The sequence below is a fragment of the Euwallacea fornicatus genome, chromosome 8 (assembly GCF_040115645.1).
Source record: "Euwallacea fornicatus isolate EFF26 chromosome 8, ASM4011564v1, whole genome shotgun sequence".
In the NCBI taxonomy this organism is placed as follows: Eukaryota; Metazoa; Arthropoda; class Insecta; order Coleoptera; family Curculionidae; genus Euwallacea; species Euwallacea fornicatus.
The window spans coordinates 3756403-3772715 of record NC_089548.1 but is presented as its reverse complement, the minus strand read 5'-3'; the positions used below and the strand labels follow the sequence as shown (position 1 = coordinate 3772715).

At 36.3% G+C, this 16313-nt stretch overlaps 1 protein-coding gene across 1 annotated transcript; it reads left to right on the top strand.

The window, feature by feature from the left end:
• Nucleotides 1-127: 127 nt before the first annotated feature.
• On the top strand, nucleotides 128-2976 carry Taf7 (TATA-box binding protein associated factor 7). The gene is made up of 5 exons (XM_066284845.1): nucleotides 128-301; nucleotides 406-682; nucleotides 1181-1344; nucleotides 1602-2019; nucleotides 2081-2976. The coding sequence occupies exons 1-5, from the start codon at nucleotides 227-229 to the stop codon at nucleotides 2287-2289; spliced, it is 1143 nt and encodes a 380-aa protein (XP_066140942.1). The 5' UTR covers nucleotides 128-226; the 3' UTR covers nucleotides 2290-2976.
• The last annotated feature ends 13337 nt before the right edge of the window (nucleotides 2977-16313 follow it).

Sequence of the window (16313 nt, the reverse complement as noted above, 5' to 3'; positions counted from 1 at the left end):
TAGTTCTTTTATCTTTGTCTTATGTATAACAATTCGTATTGCAGAAATGAAGAGGCAAATATAATCTCGTATAAGCAATATTTCAAATCGAATTGACGTTTGACATTGGCTTTTGTTTTGTTCACATATTACATTTTGTATTCCTTAATTAATATGATGAATTCTCTACAGGCTAATTTAGTTTTTTAACTGAAATAATAGCGTTTAAAAAAAATTAAACGTAAAAATGTACTCAAAAAATAAAGAATCCGATGATGGACCAGCTGAACTGGAGTCACAGTTTATTTTGCGTTTGCCACTTGTAAGTATGCATATAAAATGTAAAAACCAGCTTCTGTTTCTTCAATTTGAATAATTTCTAATAAATAACAGCATATACTCAAAAGTATTTTTTTTTATTTTTAGGAGCCTGCGAAAGTACTAAAAGAAGCTATCAAAAACAGTGAGAACCTGAAAGACCGTTTTAATATCAAAATTGAAGATGATATGAGGCATGCTGAAGTAAGACTAGACCACTGGCTGCTTCCAGGCAAAGTGGTTGATATGCCTTCTATAATAGAGTCTTTGAAAACTATAGACAGTAAGAATTTTTATAAAACTGCAGATATTTGTCAAATGTTACTCTGCAAAGAAGAAGAAGATCAGTTTACTGAAGATGAGAATCCTCAGAAAAAGAAGAAGGGTAAGACACTTCTTGTGAGAGTGTGTGGATTATTATTATGTTAATCATAGTTTTAATTATCAGATTGGGAGAAGATGTATATAATGGGGGTTTTCCGTGGATTGTTGAGAACCTTCCCTTTTAGAAGGAAAGTGACTACAAATTTTGAATCAGAAACTGCATTGAGAATTTATTTGAATCCCGTAGAGATGAGGTGATGCTTATTGTAATCATTTTAATACTACAACAATACAATAACAATATTTAGTAGGTGGTCAATTGCACATAGCAATGGATTTTAAACTACAATTTCATGCCAATATTTTTTTTAAGTTCAAATATATTAGGAATAAATTTGTAATTTAAAATCTTGTCCCAATCAGAGAATTCCATGAATTCATCTGATTCTACTTGCCTGCTTACTTATGGACTTATTTTTTGTATTATCATTAATATTGGAAATGAATATGCCCTAGATTGTTGGCAATAAATACTTATTAATTAACTCTTTCAATGCAGATCCAAACAAGGTTGACAAAAAGTACCTCTGGCCTCATGGTATCACTCCACCAACAAAAAATGTAAGAAAACGTAGATTTAGAAAAACTTTGAAGAAAAAGTATGTGGAAGCACCTGAGATTGAAAAGGAACTGAAGAGGCTATTGAGGATTGACAATGATGCAGTAGGTATCTTTTTAGACAAAATTACATAGCATTAAAATTATGCGACATTGATACTAAATGATTTCTAAACTTGTCTGCTTTGAGAGATATTTAAATTTTTTAAAACAATCTAAAATTCCAATTTGTAAATGAGCTCCTTGTTACTGTTAACCTTTGTTTTGTAAAAAGTAAGCACAGTATTCAAAAATTGCATGGCCCTAATTTGAATAATAACTGATATTCCCCATAAAACTATCAACCTCTTTATTTTCTATAGGTAAGCGTTAAATGGGAAGTAATTAATGAAGACGACGAAAACAAAGTAAACAAGGGATCTGTTGTAATTAAAAAGGAGATTGTGGATCCAGAGCTTCAGCCCAAAGTGGCGGAGGACGATATTTTCGGCGGTGCTGTTAGTGATTCCGAGGATGAAGACGCCCACTTGAATGTCTTGGATGTTATTGATGAAAATAGTCAGAATTCAGCTGATGACAGCCATTTAACTGACTCCAATTCAGTGCTAAATAACTCAGCTGATCAAAAACTGATTACCGAATTTACAAGTGAAATGTTTGAATCCAAATTTGACCCTTCTGCTTCTATGCTACAAGAGGTGGATTATTATGCTCCTTCAGGAAGTAGTATGAGCTTCTCAGAGCAGAACTTGTCATTTGCGGAACCGAATTTAAGTCGAGGTGAATACAGTTCTATATGCAATATCTTTTTAGTTAACAAGTACTTTCATTTTTTTGTTAGAATCCGTCGAGGCGAAATTGGATGAATTAAACTCTGAGCTAAATGATATTAAAGTAAGGAGAGTTGAACAGGAAATCAAAATTGGGAGCATCGAAAACCTGGCATTGAGACAACGATTTCAGGCCAATGTGGAACGTTTGTTGCAAGAGCAGATTGAAAAAGAACATGATGTTTATCAGTTGCAAGAGCTACTCAAACAGATTGACTAGGGTTGTATAGTCACCTTTCCTGGTGTTTTAACGTAGGAAAGGTGGCGAATTTTTTTGGCTAACTCGTGTAAATAATAATAATAATGAGCGTTGTTTGATACTTTGCTAATGCGTTCAATGAATATATATGGGGGTCAAATTTGAATTACTTTAATAGAAAAATCCCATTTAAATCTACAATGGGATGATGGATCATTGATTTTGGGATAAAAAATATCTACGAGAGAACAAAATCTCAGTTTGGTCATTCAAAGCATCATTTAAGCTAAGGAAAATACTTAAGAAAGTAAACAAAGGATATTTTTTTCAGCCTCAATGTTTACAGCGATATTTATGACAAATCTAATAGGGTTTTCGAAATGCGTAATAACGCGTCCAAATGCGAAAAGTCGCGTTTCTTCCTCAATGTAGGGATCTGTTGGTGCCTGTATAAGGCGGTCCTGTTATCATAGTTTATTATTTCGATCTACTACTAAGCCTTAAGAGTTAATGGATCGGTTGTGCAAAAAATATTTAAGATGAAATTTTGTTCCAACGATTGTAAATCTACATGTTTTTTCTTTTTTTTTAACTGTCATTAACAAGTTTAATGAAACGTTCAGTGCGACTGGGGACTTGACTTTAAAAGTTCATGTGACGGTATACCACTAAATCATATGATTCAATAAAAATTACTATGAACATCAATTTGGAATGTGTGATCAAAAATAAACCCAGCAAAAACTTCTTTCTTCGTGAGCTTGTGGACCTGCAGACACTTCCACCTTAAGACTTCCACACACAAACTTGCCAATTTAAGCCACCCTTTAAAGGTAAGTTAGCTTGCACAATTCGGGAGAATGGCAAGACCTAGAATGTCTCGAAAACAACTCAAGCAATAAATGTTAAATGTTGGGGTTCATATCTCAGCGGTGCATCGCTCCATGAAAAATTTATTGTGACTTTTTCAGAGAAATCGTTCGATAAAGGGGCGCTTCAATAGGGTTAGTATATGAACGAGGGCTCACAGCTTAGGAATTAGCAGTGGCAAACCCTGGTAATTTGTTCGCCCTGTATATATTCAACTTTTAATTAAATCCCTCGTTGCGTTGTCTCTCAGATCCAATAAGATTTCCTTAACTGAACCTATAATTGCTATTCTGAGAGGTTGCTCATTGAAAGCTATTGGATTTAACCGTGAGTTAAATTAAGTTAAAGCCAGTCCAACGGTCAGATAAATCCCGACGTCAGGGAATAAAAGGAAGGAAAAATGTAGATCGATTTGTTGACTTAGTGGGATCAGCAGAAACACTGATTCAGACAAACCCCATTAATTTCCTTAAAATGTTATTCCGTTTTGATTCGAAACGAAATTTCGACAACGGATTTTAAAGCTAATAATGCCGTTTTAGTGCAGCACCGAATTCAGCTTTTGTCTGAGTCGATCAATTTTGTATGGACAGTCTGCGGAAATTATTTCGTGTACACGGTGGAGTTAATTCCAATTAATACCTGAAAGTTCGACTGAAATTTGCTTTGGTGTATTGATTTATGCTAGGGAGCTTCGGTGTTATAATCTAACAATATCGTCATTACCATTTTTTTTTATCGTCGACACTGCGTATCTGTAACAATCCATTTCGGATTGCTTCTCTTTTCTAAAGGAAACCCGCATCTTGGTTAAGTAAAAAATTGAGGTCACTTTTTCCGCTGCGGCTTTTGTGAGCCGATCTCTAAGCTAAATGAGACGATGTTTTTAATCTCCCTCGAAAATGAGCTCGCCGGGAGAAGTCATTTAGATGACCCGTAATTTAGAGGCGAGTGCTTTTTTAACCACCATTTCCGGGAAGAGAAATTACAGAAAATGCCTCAAAGTACCCTTCTCTAATTTCTTGCTGATAGTTAAATCCATATATATATATATATATTTTTAAATCTATAAAGTGCAGACATTAATAACACTAGTCATAGCCAATTGCGAGTATTATTCAGAAAAAAAGTAATAAAAGATTCGATAAAGATTAAACTACCCGTGAAGGGCGTATAATGAAGAAATCCTGGCACAACTTCAGATTTCTGCAATAAATTTGGCGTGCTGACAGAATGGGCGGTCGAACAATGGCCAAATTGCCTAAAATTGCCGCGTGTGTACGTCTAGATAATATTAAGCCCAATAAAATATAGGAAATAAAATATATAGGTCTCAATATCATAAAGTTTTGCGGACAAAATCCGACCCGGCTAGGAATTTCGCTCAAATGTGACCGATAAAATGTAATTTTTCACAATGGGTCACTAAGCAGTGAAGTTCAAGGGATAGAGTTCACTCAAGGCTTTTTTTTTTGGTTGGGGCCTTTCATCTCTTAAATATATTATATAAAAAGTATTTTTTCTGAAAACGTAAATCTGATGCCGTATAGCTGTAGTTTGTTACAATGTTTTGTAAACGAAAGTAGTATCTTGTAGGCATCATTGATGGACATGATAAGGCAAATCAATTTGCAAGTGATACACAATAATCGGCGGTATTTTTTCATTCATTCAACATACAAATTCATTTTCCATATTACGTTAAGAGGCCATGGCGTATCACCAGTTCAAATCGGAACATAGGGATTCTGCAAGTGGGAGAGTCTCATATAACTTTTAATATGGCTCCGATAGAGGCCAACGAAGTACGTTGAGGACTACCAACAAATCATTTAAAATGATATCAGAATAGAAATAATTTGGCTACTGCAGGTGAAGCACGTAAGGAATTTCTATTGTAACTCGCAGAGCTATTGTGTTGTCGTTTTTTTTTTCATTTATTTATGTTCCTGCTTTTTGCTCTGATATAAAAAAAATCCATCGCTGCGAAGGCAACGAAATTGATACTAATCTACACATCGAAGAGGAAAGGCCGACCAGAGTAAATCCGCCCATTTCGTTTGTTTTTGTCGGAGGCATATTAAAACTTATGTGGTCCTCCTCCCACTTACACAATTTCTATGTCCCAACTCGAACTGGTGATACCTGTAGGTGTCTTTGAACAATCCTATTTCAACTTTCTTATCTAGCTATCTTTAAGTTGAGAGTAGAAGCATTTGCGTCAGCGTTTCAATATGTTTTAAGAATGGTCTATCTGCATTAAATGTCGTATAACATAGAAAAATAAAGATTTTTCCTATTTTTACTTGTTACTAATTAAAAGAAAACAGATAAGTAAGAGAAGGTGATTTATGTTGGTGCAAAACTGAAAATGGCTCATCTGCCACTTTAGTCTTTCTTCGGAAAGGTGTTGAAGAAATTCCTTTTATCCGTTTTACGATGCCTTCTCCTTGTCGCGATTTCAAAGTCCACAGAATTCACGGAATTTCACAGAATCTAAGGTACCCAAGAGCAAGTTGCCCTTCACAGCAAGTCAATGAAGGTAGCTTTCCTGAAGAAATATGAGGTTGTATTAGAATCTTCAATGGGTTTCCTTTTTTTTTATTTCAGCCCATGATGCCCCGAAAAAGGAGGTCAATCCACTAACGACATATAAGCATAATAAATTCTAGGGGTAGCAAATTGGACTCGCATTTCTCAACGGAGCTAAATATATACAGGATGTTAAAGTTTAATTTTCATTTTTTTTCTCATAGTTTCTTAAGATTTTGAAATATTGAGTTAATGTTTCGAGATCATTCAGCTCCTTGGACTTTATACAGATAACTTTCTCAATTATTTGCTTAAATCTACATGGCGATATTATTTCTGGGTCGCTTTTTTCCCAACCAAACTTTCTTTGCGGTATGTGGATTTACCTATATATCATCAGCTGGCGCTGTAGAGAGTGTCCCATATTAGACTCTTAATGTGGGGATCTTGGACACCGCAGGAGATATATGGTCGGTTAAATGGAGACAAAGTTGTATATGAGAGGAGTAGTGTGCCTTTTTAAGTTAGAAAAAATTCCGATTACTTCCGGAAAAAGTCGAAAGCAGCTATTTTGCTTTGTCTTAAGTTATAGAGAAACATGAAAATAGAGAACACTTTCTTGACGCACTTCTTCCCGTGCTACAGCATGAGAATAGTTTTTCGAAAATACGACGTTTCGGTTTTTTAATGCCATCATCAACTTTTTCCCAAAATGGGGATCTAGTTTTTTTACGAATTCGGCTAGTCATTCATAGGTGAAAAATCACCATGTGTCATATAGGCGGATTAGCTGTCTGGATCGAAAAGAATCATTATCAGGAGAAAAAATACCACACATTTTCACATTCTGCATTAGTGGACCCTACTCACTCCACTTTCATGGTACAAATCGAAATAATAGAAATGTTGCCGCTCAGCAGTATTTTAGAAACTACTCAGAACGGTTGCAACCGCACAGAAGCTATTTCAGATTACTTGACCAAAACCTACTAACTTATCGTACTTTTAACAAACCAAGAAATCAGGCAGAAAAATTGAAAAGATAAAGTACTCCTCTCATAAAGACATAACCTTGTCATCATTTGACCGGTTCTATCTCCGTCTCCTATGAACGGTTTCCGATATCCTCATATTGAATATGAGACACCCTGTACTTGGAGATAATCAAATCTAAAACTACCAAATTCGAACGCGTAAACTTGACGAGTAGAAAATTCCAGCGGAATGATCTCTAGATAGTGTCGGTAATACTGAGCTTATGCGCCTCATAACGTGAGATAGAAAGACGGGTGTTTGGTGATACGTGTTACCATTTGTATAGTGCCTGTTATATACTACATATCATAATATATAAAGTTCTCATTATTTTATGACCTGAAACATTTTGACGTCACTTAGTACTTTATTTTCCAGATTTAGGGATCTAGTCCCGGACAGTTGATGAATCCGAGTTTTTATGGTCTGTTGAGTAAAACAATTTTTGTCATATGATATTTGAACTTTCCTGCTTCCAACACACTTATTCTTTATCTGAAATGTCGTTGGACGCCGTCCGAAAGGTTGGCGATTTGTTGGTTTAATCTTTGGAAAGCTAACCGGAAGTCAAATTGATGGCGACTGAAATTACATTTCGGGATATAATCGCTATCACATTCGCAACGTCCTTCCATTTCTATTAAAAAAATTGCATTTTGCCCTTTGATTTCTGCAGAGATTTGGTCAGAACTAAGCCATTTTCTTTAGTAACGTAAAGGTTTTAGATTACTAACATTATGTTCGAGATAAAAATGGAGTTATTGTTCCTAGTGAACGTTAAGTTTTTGGATAACACCTTACAACTCCGTCCTTTTAACGAGGTGATGAAGATATCTCGTTGCTAAAAGCTTGATATATAAAATGAAATAAAAGTAGATAAGTGACATTTTTCCACGCCAAAACCGAGGATTCATAAAGATAAAAATGAAAATAGACATTAATCAAACGGGGAACAGGGCGTTTAAGGTTCTGTGTATAAGAACTCAAAAGGACGAAACGATTAATTTTATTTTTAGGATGTCACTGGTTGTGAAAGGAAAAGGTAGGAAGCAATGGGTCGTATCTATAACAGCCGGAAAATCAAATTTTTATATATTCCCTATATTTCAATCTCATTCAATTCCGGTGGCATTTGCAGATGTGTGAAAAATGAAGACGAGCACCACAGGTTCAATTATTAATTCGTCTTCGGCAGTGTACGGAGGGCGAAAACAAGAGCTAGACTTTTTGCTCCCGTGAACAAACATGACCGAAGTTTGAGTCTGTTTAATTTTCGGAAGGCCGGAGTGCGAAAAAGCCCTATTAATCATCGTTTAATTTTAATGGTGCCGAAAAAACTTTCCATCTCCTAATATAATAACCACAGGGGATTGATTCACGCACAGCACAGCCTGCATGGGATTAATTCTCGCTTAAGATATTCGCATGTGGCTAATTGCGCGTGTAGCGTTTAAAGGGGACCTCGAAGGTGCAAAATCGCTTGTTTTTGCGCATTCAGCTATGAAAATGTTATAAAGTGTTCAATACCCCAGTTCGTTAAGCTAGATGTTTTATACTATAGATTTAAATCATCTGTAATTATTACATTGTTTTTACTTCTCCTAGACTTTTTCCCCCGGAATCGTGCCGCGAACTCCTTTGCAGGCTCGAGTTTTCTTGTGGGAGTTTTAAGACAGACGAGACCGGTCACATACTTCATCCAAAAATTGTTCGCCATGACCTTCCTGATCTCAAATCAGGGGAAATATAAAAAGGAGAAATAGATAAAAGAATATGGAGAAGAATAGAAAGAAAAAGAAAAAAAAGGTGGGCAAAGTGACTAAAAAAAGTTTTTTTTTGAATTCTCATAAAAACTTAAATTCAATTTTCCCTGACAGTCTCCCACTACTTTGCGAACCATTTCGCGACTGTCAATAGGCGTAGAGAAAACCTTCAAGGGTCTTTTTTGAAATTTACAAAATTTTTTTATGATTTTAATTAACTTTTTACGGATAAATGCCTAACCGATAGACCAAAGTCACGATGAATTTTTCATGATGGGAAGAGGCCTTATTGAAAACTGGGTAATGATGCTGACAGGGGGAAGATCTCATTTAATGCCGGGAAAGAAACTATTGCCATCAACTTTGTGATACGGCAATGAAAACCAGGCGGGATATCCAACTCAAAAATTCGAAAAGCGTTCCTCAATCGTGTTATGCATAATTCCCGACACACCGGAAAACATAGATCTTCCGAAGCTCATTTTGTCCCTGATCGAGAACTTTGGACGATACTTCACCCGGGAATAAGAAATCCCTGGCAGTTCCCGTCATATTTTAGAATACATATTGTAATTTATTACAAGTTTTATCAGGTGGGACGATCTTTCGAATATATCTCTCCACGGTACGGCTCTACTTTCGCCCGCAAAGTTTTGACGTGTCATTTAACTTTGAATTTTAAAAAACTTATTTTCTGCCTTTCGGAACGGTTTTTACGCCATCGTCGCCAGAAACTTTTACGATTCTGATTAAAATTTTATAATGATTAATGACGGAGCTCTCTAAAGCATCTGGCCAAGTAAATGGTTCTGGGTTAAAAGTTTTATGGGTGTCACATAACTCTAAGGCGTATAATGGCCATTTATTTAAATTTACCTACATTCGTTTCAGTATCTGCAATTGCGGAACTTGTAAGTTAGAATTTTTTAAATTGCACGTAAAATGGTGTTAATCCATAATGTGATACATGACGAAAATCGCAATGAAATGGGCTTCGAAAATTTCTCGAAAGACGTTTAAAATGCTCAGGGTGAGCCAGTTTATTCCAGCGGAACTCTGGCATTCGATAGACTTATTGAACTTACTTTAAGTTCACTCATATACACATATATCGATTTTGGATTTTTTTCGTATTTCCCGCACAGATTTTGCAATTCATGAAATAATTGATTGACATTTTTACTGTTTTTTACTTATGATGGTCCGCAAGTTTTGAAATGTTTGCGACGATTTAAAAATCCACAGGGTGGTATTTTGTCGGCGCGCAGGCCGCCTTTAACCGTCCAGAACTTTGGTATGCCACTGATTTCTTGATCTTAAGAATTTGGACTTCACATTCAATTTAGATATTTGTTTGCCTTGCAGTTTTATCGTATCCGTAATCGTGTTCGAGTAACTCGAAAAAATCCATAAAAGAATATTTTATTTAAAAAAAAAACATTTTCGGGGATAATAATAACGGAAGAGAATCAAAATTACCGAAAATGCTTGCATGAAAGTGGGTAATAATGATAAGCCGGGGCATTACTACTTAACAAACAACCCGAAACTATTTTATTTATTTATTTATATTTCACTCGTGACTTTAATGGCTACCTCAAGTCGTTCTAGATTGTCAACTTGCGAATGAATAAGATGTTTATTAATGATACGTCCTTTCAGAAGCTCTCAAAATGCACGAAAACGGTTACAAATGCGATAAAATTGCAAAAGCAAAAGAGTTTCTAGATTAACGTGGAATCCAATTTTTTAGATTAAACAGTCAGTGGCTCCTCACAAAAGAATTCTGGATGGTAAAAGGGCGTCTGCCCGCCAAAAAATATCACCCCGTAGGTTCTGAAATCGTTTTGACATGTCGAAATTCGTGGACCATCATTGGTAACAACTGTTAAATATTTGAATAAATTTTTTCAAAAAATATAGCTTTATGGGAAATACAAAAAAAGTCTTAAGCCTACATTCCATATCTCAGAAACGAAACATTCGGAGACATGTTTATATGGCTTATTGAACTTAAAATAAGGTATTATATCGAATGGCAGAGCCCTGCTATTATCAATTAACTCACGTTATATGTTATGTTTAAAGAAATTATGACGGTTTAATCTAACCGGTGATTTGGGTTAAACGATCAAATATCGCCCTCATTAATCAATTGCAGAGTCTTTCTACCGCTATTTCCAGAAACTTTCTATCATAACTGTTGAAACTGCCTACATAAGCTTCTCGTCGAAGATGAAATTAAAAATACACTTATTTCTTGCTCACTCTTTTTTTATCGGTGAAAAACTTATTAGTTCCGATTATTTTACCCTGCAGCTCGTAAGACGATTTGTTTCGGTAAGTGGTGTTATAAAGAAGAATGAAACGAACTTCAAACTAATAAACTTTCTAATTGCGGCATTCTTCCGAGCAACCCATGTTACACTAAACACCATACACCTCCCCTAATACGTCTTTGGCTGGTATTATTTTCATTAGGGATGTAATTAACAAATTCTCACTTCAAAGCTCGAGAAACAATCCCATACTCAAAGCGGAAACTTATCGTATGCCCTTCAAGACGCCTCATAACTCCAAGATTCTAGGCAGTTATTGCCAAATAGAAACTTCGCAATTCTAGTTTCTGAACTATTATTTGCATGAGACTAATCCGCAGGCCTTCATGGAACTTATCTCTAACATTATTATTGTCTAAGTGGCTGGTTGCATGCCTTGCATAACACGTGGTTTTTCGGCCCTAAATTCAACACAGAATACTGTATAAGAACGGGAAACCCTGTTCGGGGCTTTACTTCCATTTTCCGTTTATAATGGATAGTGGAAGTTAAAACAGCACAATTCTAGAGGAAAGCGTTCCCTTTGGGACTTGAAATTATTATAATGGATCTAAACTGTCAGCCATGCTGTTCTGTTGCGGCTTCATAGCTGTGGCATAGTCGGAGGATTCCGAAAATATTACCAGCAAATTGTGTCTTAGATTGGTTGTCTCAGATGCTAAACAAGAAATATAAATTGTGGTTCGACAAACTTTTCCTTTATGAATTTTGCAGGGAAATGATCAAAGATTATAATGAGGACATCTATCACGTCAATCTCTATTTAAATTTAAAAAGAGACTATAATTAAAATCGCATTAGTCAGCGCACAATGGCGTGATAATGATGACGTTGTAATGCCTTTCTTTATTGTACATTTTAATTTATGCCAAAACTCAAACTTAATGGCTCGTAATGTCGTGCCATATTTTTCCTTTAATATTCCCTCGCCATTGCCAGGACGATATTAAGCAACTAAGGTAATGTCCCCATGAACCTCTTTGTAGACTGTTTCGAGAAATTGCTAAAAACATTCTCGCACTAACACGTTTCCCTTTTCCTCGGTTATGGCCCTTTAAACAAGGAGCATTCATGTGTAAATATAAAAGGCAATTTATTTACGTACTGTCTACGAGAGCTTTAAAACTCTAAGTTGATTAATGGTTTCATTGTGACACGCCCTTAAGCCTATGACCCAAAGTAAGTGGCAAATGAACACCCACACCATTCAACAATTGTGTGGGAGGCAACACCCCAAGAGAATATACATCTTAACAATCTGATTAACCGTGGGTTAATTAAGCAGATAGTGCCGTTACCTCGGATCCATGTTTCCTAGGGGAGGCATGCATAATTTCAGTTCGTGCTCAATATATCCAGTGCGCGGCGCGTGTAATTGGATAAGACTAATTTAGTGAAAGACAATGTTGGTTCGTCTAACATTCTCTCGTATCATTTATCATATTACTTTGTGTGCTTATGTGTCTCCAAACCCAGCCAAGGGATAAAATCCTAAAATAAGATGACAAATATTGTGCCAGCTTCACCTTTAGGAAGCCGCCAATAAATCATTTCAAGGATCTGTGGTTAAAGCTGATGGAAAATTTTCCCTCACATAGAACTAAGGTCCATATTGTAATATACCGTTTATTATAGAAGCGATTCAGGGCCAGAGTTCCCAACTCAATCCCCCCTTGCAAACACCGCACCTCAAAATGTGATTTACCGTCTCCAGCATTAGATCCAAAACCTCGTCCAGCTTTAGAATTATCGCCAGCAGTAAGCTTAGAGACTAAAAGCGATACAGTCCCGTAAACACAATCTCCCAAAGGATTAAAACTTTCTGTCCACTCCGAAATAAAATTTACATTTAGGATCCCGACTAGACCTTGCCATAAATCCAAGTTCCATAAAACGTCCTCGTTTGAAAAGTTTTAATGGCCGGGCCGTTACGCTGAACACCGAGAAACCTATTTGTTTAATTTTCTAAAGTCGTATAACGTAGACTTTGAGCGAATGGCTCGGTACTTTTATTTTTTTCATAACTTGTTGATGTATGATAGGCACTTGTTGTCAGTTCAAGTAGTGAATAGCGATAGTTTTCATCCAAAGTGCAACAATGAAATTCGAATGAGACCAGGAAGATATTCATTTTGGGAAGTCTACAGCATCTATGGGTCTTGACCCTTGGTTGAACGCAAAAAGGAATTATTGAAGCGCTTCAATATTAAACTAAATTTATTTGTTTTACATATAACGACGTATGCCTGGATTATGCCGATAAGAAGTAAATTAACTTCTTTGTTTTTAGAAAACTTCTGTTCGTGAAGGTCTGTGAAGGTGAACAGATGCGTTATACAGAAAGGCTCATTCGAAATACAGTTTTTTGGTTTACCTTCAGTGAAACATATTTCTTTTTTATTAGACGTTTCAACCTAACTGCATCGTGTGCACTAAACGGTGTTGATCCGATGAAATTACCTTCTAACCTTTGAGTCTGAAGTGCTATAGATATTATCAAAGGCGATGGGGTAACAAACGAAGTGATCATCCGTGTTTCTTCACGTAAACTGGAATGGTAACGGAGACAACACGAGACGGGGAACTAAGCGTCCAAATAGAGTTCGCACTACTCCACTGGTCCACTGCCGTTGAACCTTGGGCGAAGAGGGCGCTGTTCGCGAGACAGCCATTCAAAAATGCGCGCGTAGCAGTACCTCCTATAATCTATGTGCGTTTCAAGTATCACGTCCTACACCTAAATTCAACAGGTCCCGGGAAATTTACGATTAGACATATACATAAGTAAAACCGTGTTAGATGTTAAACTAAAAAAAGTGGATTGTTTCAAACAAATAAATAAATAAACAGTAGATGCATTCTTGCATTCCTTTGTGTGTGTCAGTTTGTTTTTAACGTATCGAATTTATACATTTATGGTTTTCGAAATAGTAAACTTAACGAAACGACAAAAAAATCAAATTCTTTGCATAGTTGGATTTGGTGATAAAACACGTTATCAAACAGAAACGGCTTAGTTATTCAATGAAATCTACCTCGATTGTCCTTCCTCACGTCAAAGGAGATGAGTAGAATTGAAACTAAATTAAGAGAGTTCGATCATATTAGAGATGTGCCTAAATCTCATCCACCTCCTCGAGATTTAAATAAAGAACTTGACGTTTTGCTTTCCTTGGAGAAAAAATACTATATAGTGTGTCTCAAACTCTTTCCACATCTTTAATCAAACGTCCGCACATAAGGCACAAAGTTCGCGGCATCATATACAAAAAATACTAAAAGGACGCTTCACGAACTCAAATTCAAAATTGCGACAAATGTTAATTATTACGGCAGCCAAAGCCAACGACCAATCAATGTCATTGTCAGACAAAGATAGCATGATGTTAAAATGAAACTTCCGAGTTACGATCGCAGTGCTATCTAGGCAAAAGGCCCCAACTGTTCAACGCAGATGCATATACGGAAACAACGATATGCTGAACAAAGACAACAATAATTGTCAGAAGCAAACCTATTCGGTGATTTAGTTTTCTGTCTCTATTGTTTTTGTCGGCAACTGGATAGTCCGCGGTATTTATAAGTTGTTCCACTTTTGAATTGATGTCGTGTTTGAATATTTCTATAGTCTCCCTTGGTAAGTTTGAAATAATTCTCTAGGGAGAAATGCAAGTTGTGCATTTTGTTGAAACGAATCTCATGACTATCTCGGAACGCATGTTTAGCTACAACAGATTTTTTTTCGTTCTATTGCTCGACCCTTTTTATACTCTGTGACTCTCGTTTCCATATCGTTCAAATATCCTTTTGATCCCAACCGTAACCCTGTGAACATAGAAAAAATACGCGAACCATTCACTCTTCCTAGCAGGTTCCACATGCTATCCACGAGCTTCGTAATTTCTTATATCAATTGCTTTCCTGAACTGTAGTTGCCTTTATCAGATCATTTAGTACTTTTTTAAGTTTTGATAGTGAGCAAATGCTCTTCGTTCCTCGAGATAATATATTAAGAACTCCTGCTTTTTGGTTCCTAGAATGGTTTGAACCTTTGTTTGAAGGACGATCTGTGTACGTTGGTTTGGCCACTCCGTGTGTTCTAGTTTTCCATTAGGGCTTCTGAAGGCGTGGAAATGTAAGAAAGTTAACCGACCATCCTTTTCTATTTCTGTTGATAATATAAGTAGTTCTTTCCCTAACAAGTAGGAAACGTCACCTTACCGCAAGCTGATTATAGTCAAAACTAGAATACGGTAAAGGTAATCATTATTAAAACGAGCGAACAAAATAGCGGATTCGATTCCCGGATAATTTTTTCTATTTTCGTATGTAAACTCGTGTCGTCGTGGTTCTCATCTGCGACTCGTGCGCAACATTTCACATTCGTGCGAGGATAAATTATTTTGTGAATTATGTACACTATTTTTCCTCAAATACGTTAACTATTTATGAAAAATAAAATGAATTTACTGCTTAAAACACCAACGGCCTGCGGGCAGTTCATATTAGTTTTGCCTCGTTGCTATGGATACCCATATGAAAGCCGTGGGAAATAAGCTTATTTCCTTATCGTTATGCGCGCAACCCGTAGGAAATGAAAGTATACGAAAATTGACGGTCTTCCGATATTTTTGAGTGGGTAACAATGTAGTATCCTGATAGTCGTAGAAAAAAAATATCGAAGCACCTGCGAATTCCTTAAAGAACGAATACACTGACGGTATATGATTGTTCATTACGGTAATCCAGTAAATTATGTAAGGATAACGTTCAATCTAGCTGCTTTATACTGAGAATTGAGACTACACTTGCAGTCTGTAAATACGCCCGAGACTTTACAAGTAATCATACAAGAAAATCACCGGGTATAGATCGTTCGCAAACCGGATCTATAAGTCGATGTATATGCAAAACGTGTCGTGTCGACTAACCCCCATTGAATATTAAGTCGACGAAGGGTGCTATATAGTATGTATGAGGTACGGCCCGGACTTTAATGGCCTTAGTTTATTTTACAAAGGGTCTGCATGAAAAAACATGAGCCCTTCGCTCAACAATGAGCCATTACCATGGTTTTTCTTGTCGACGTTACAGAAATCGGTGATCTACGGCACTGGGGCTTAAGCTATACAAGCTCTAATTATTCCGTTCTATTGAACTTTGTAAAGATTAGTTTCAGTTGTCGAAACTTAACTCGTTTGAAATGCGGAAATTCAGGTGCCACCGTGGTAATTATTCCGAGCCTTGTACGGTTGAGAGCATCGATCGTCACAACGTCGGATTTTCTTGGTCAATAGTTTGAAGATAAATTGGCGCTTAATAAAACTTCCCCTTAAGGATAACTCAAGGGAATATATTCCCTACATTTAGAGCCATTTATCTAAGAAGTAATTATCAAAGGTTGGCGGCTTATGCCAAGTAAATCGGCAAAGATCATCACCTAACGTATAGCGGAAATCAATAAACACCACCGCGAAAATCGGAATATACGAATTTCCAATAATTT